The sequence below is a fragment of the Camellia sinensis genome, chromosome 14 (assembly GCF_055761805.1).
Source record: "Camellia sinensis isolate YWXY chromosome 14, ASM5576180v1, whole genome shotgun sequence".
Lineage (NCBI taxonomy): Eukaryota > Viridiplantae > Streptophyta > Magnoliopsida > Ericales > Theaceae > Camellia > Camellia sinensis.
In genome coordinates, this window is record NC_138974.1 from 43,464,278 (window position 1) to 43,465,000 (window position 723).

General features: G+C 44.0%; 1 protein-coding gene across 1 annotated transcript in view; it reads left to right on the forward strand.

The window, feature by feature from the left end:
- The first annotated feature begins 246 nt into the window (after positions 1-246).
- The window catches only part of LOC114314173 (Transducin/WD40 repeat-like superfamily protein), a 4,570-nt gene continuing 4,093 nt past the window's right edge, over positions 247-723 (forward strand). The window contains exon 1 of the mRNA XM_028260638.2: positions 247-723. This exon is cut by the window's right edge and continues 293 nt beyond it. Coding sequence (XP_028116439.2) covers positions 405-723 — 319 coding nt within the window. The 5' untranslated portion in view covers positions 247-404.

Genomic DNA, 723 nt, shown 5'->3' on the forward strand with positions numbered 1-723 from the left:
TGGAAACTAAGAAAAAAGTCAGATTATTGATTTATTCAAGTCACAACACTCCTTTATATTTTTACACGTTTAAAAAAAAAAAGTAAAAAATAAAAATTAAAAAATTGACTTTTTTCCTACTTTCCAGCTAGACAAATATCAAATATAGACCGGACAAATGATCTGAATGTGTTTTGGGTGCAAATTTGAGCCCGATTCAAATTTAAGTGGGCTTTAATTTACCGAGGCCCACAAAAAAGACTATAAAGCAGGCCCACGAGAGTCCATCCCCAATTCCTTCATCGGCCTCGACACGAAGCCTCGCCGCTAACGTCCATGGCGGCAGATCGCAGCGTATAAAAACTCCTTCAAATCAAAATCACAAAATTGCGAATTGAAAATCGCAATTCGAATCGAACACATCAATGGAGGACGACGAAGCAGAGATTTACGATGGTATCAGAGCTCAGTTCCCTATAACCTTCGGCAAGCAATCGAAGCCCGTAACCTCTCTCGAAGCCATCCACAACGCCACCCGCCGCACCACCACCGCCGCCACCACTACAGATGGTAATAGCAGCAAAGACTTTCCTTCTGTCTCCTCTTCCTCCAAAGCCTGGTTAAACTCTCTCAGAAACCCTAACCCTAGCTCTAGCTCTAGCTCTCGTAATCGCTCTAACCCTAACCCTAGTCGTGCGAGTGATGTCGATGATGCTATTATTGGCCCGCCTCGGCCGCCGTTAG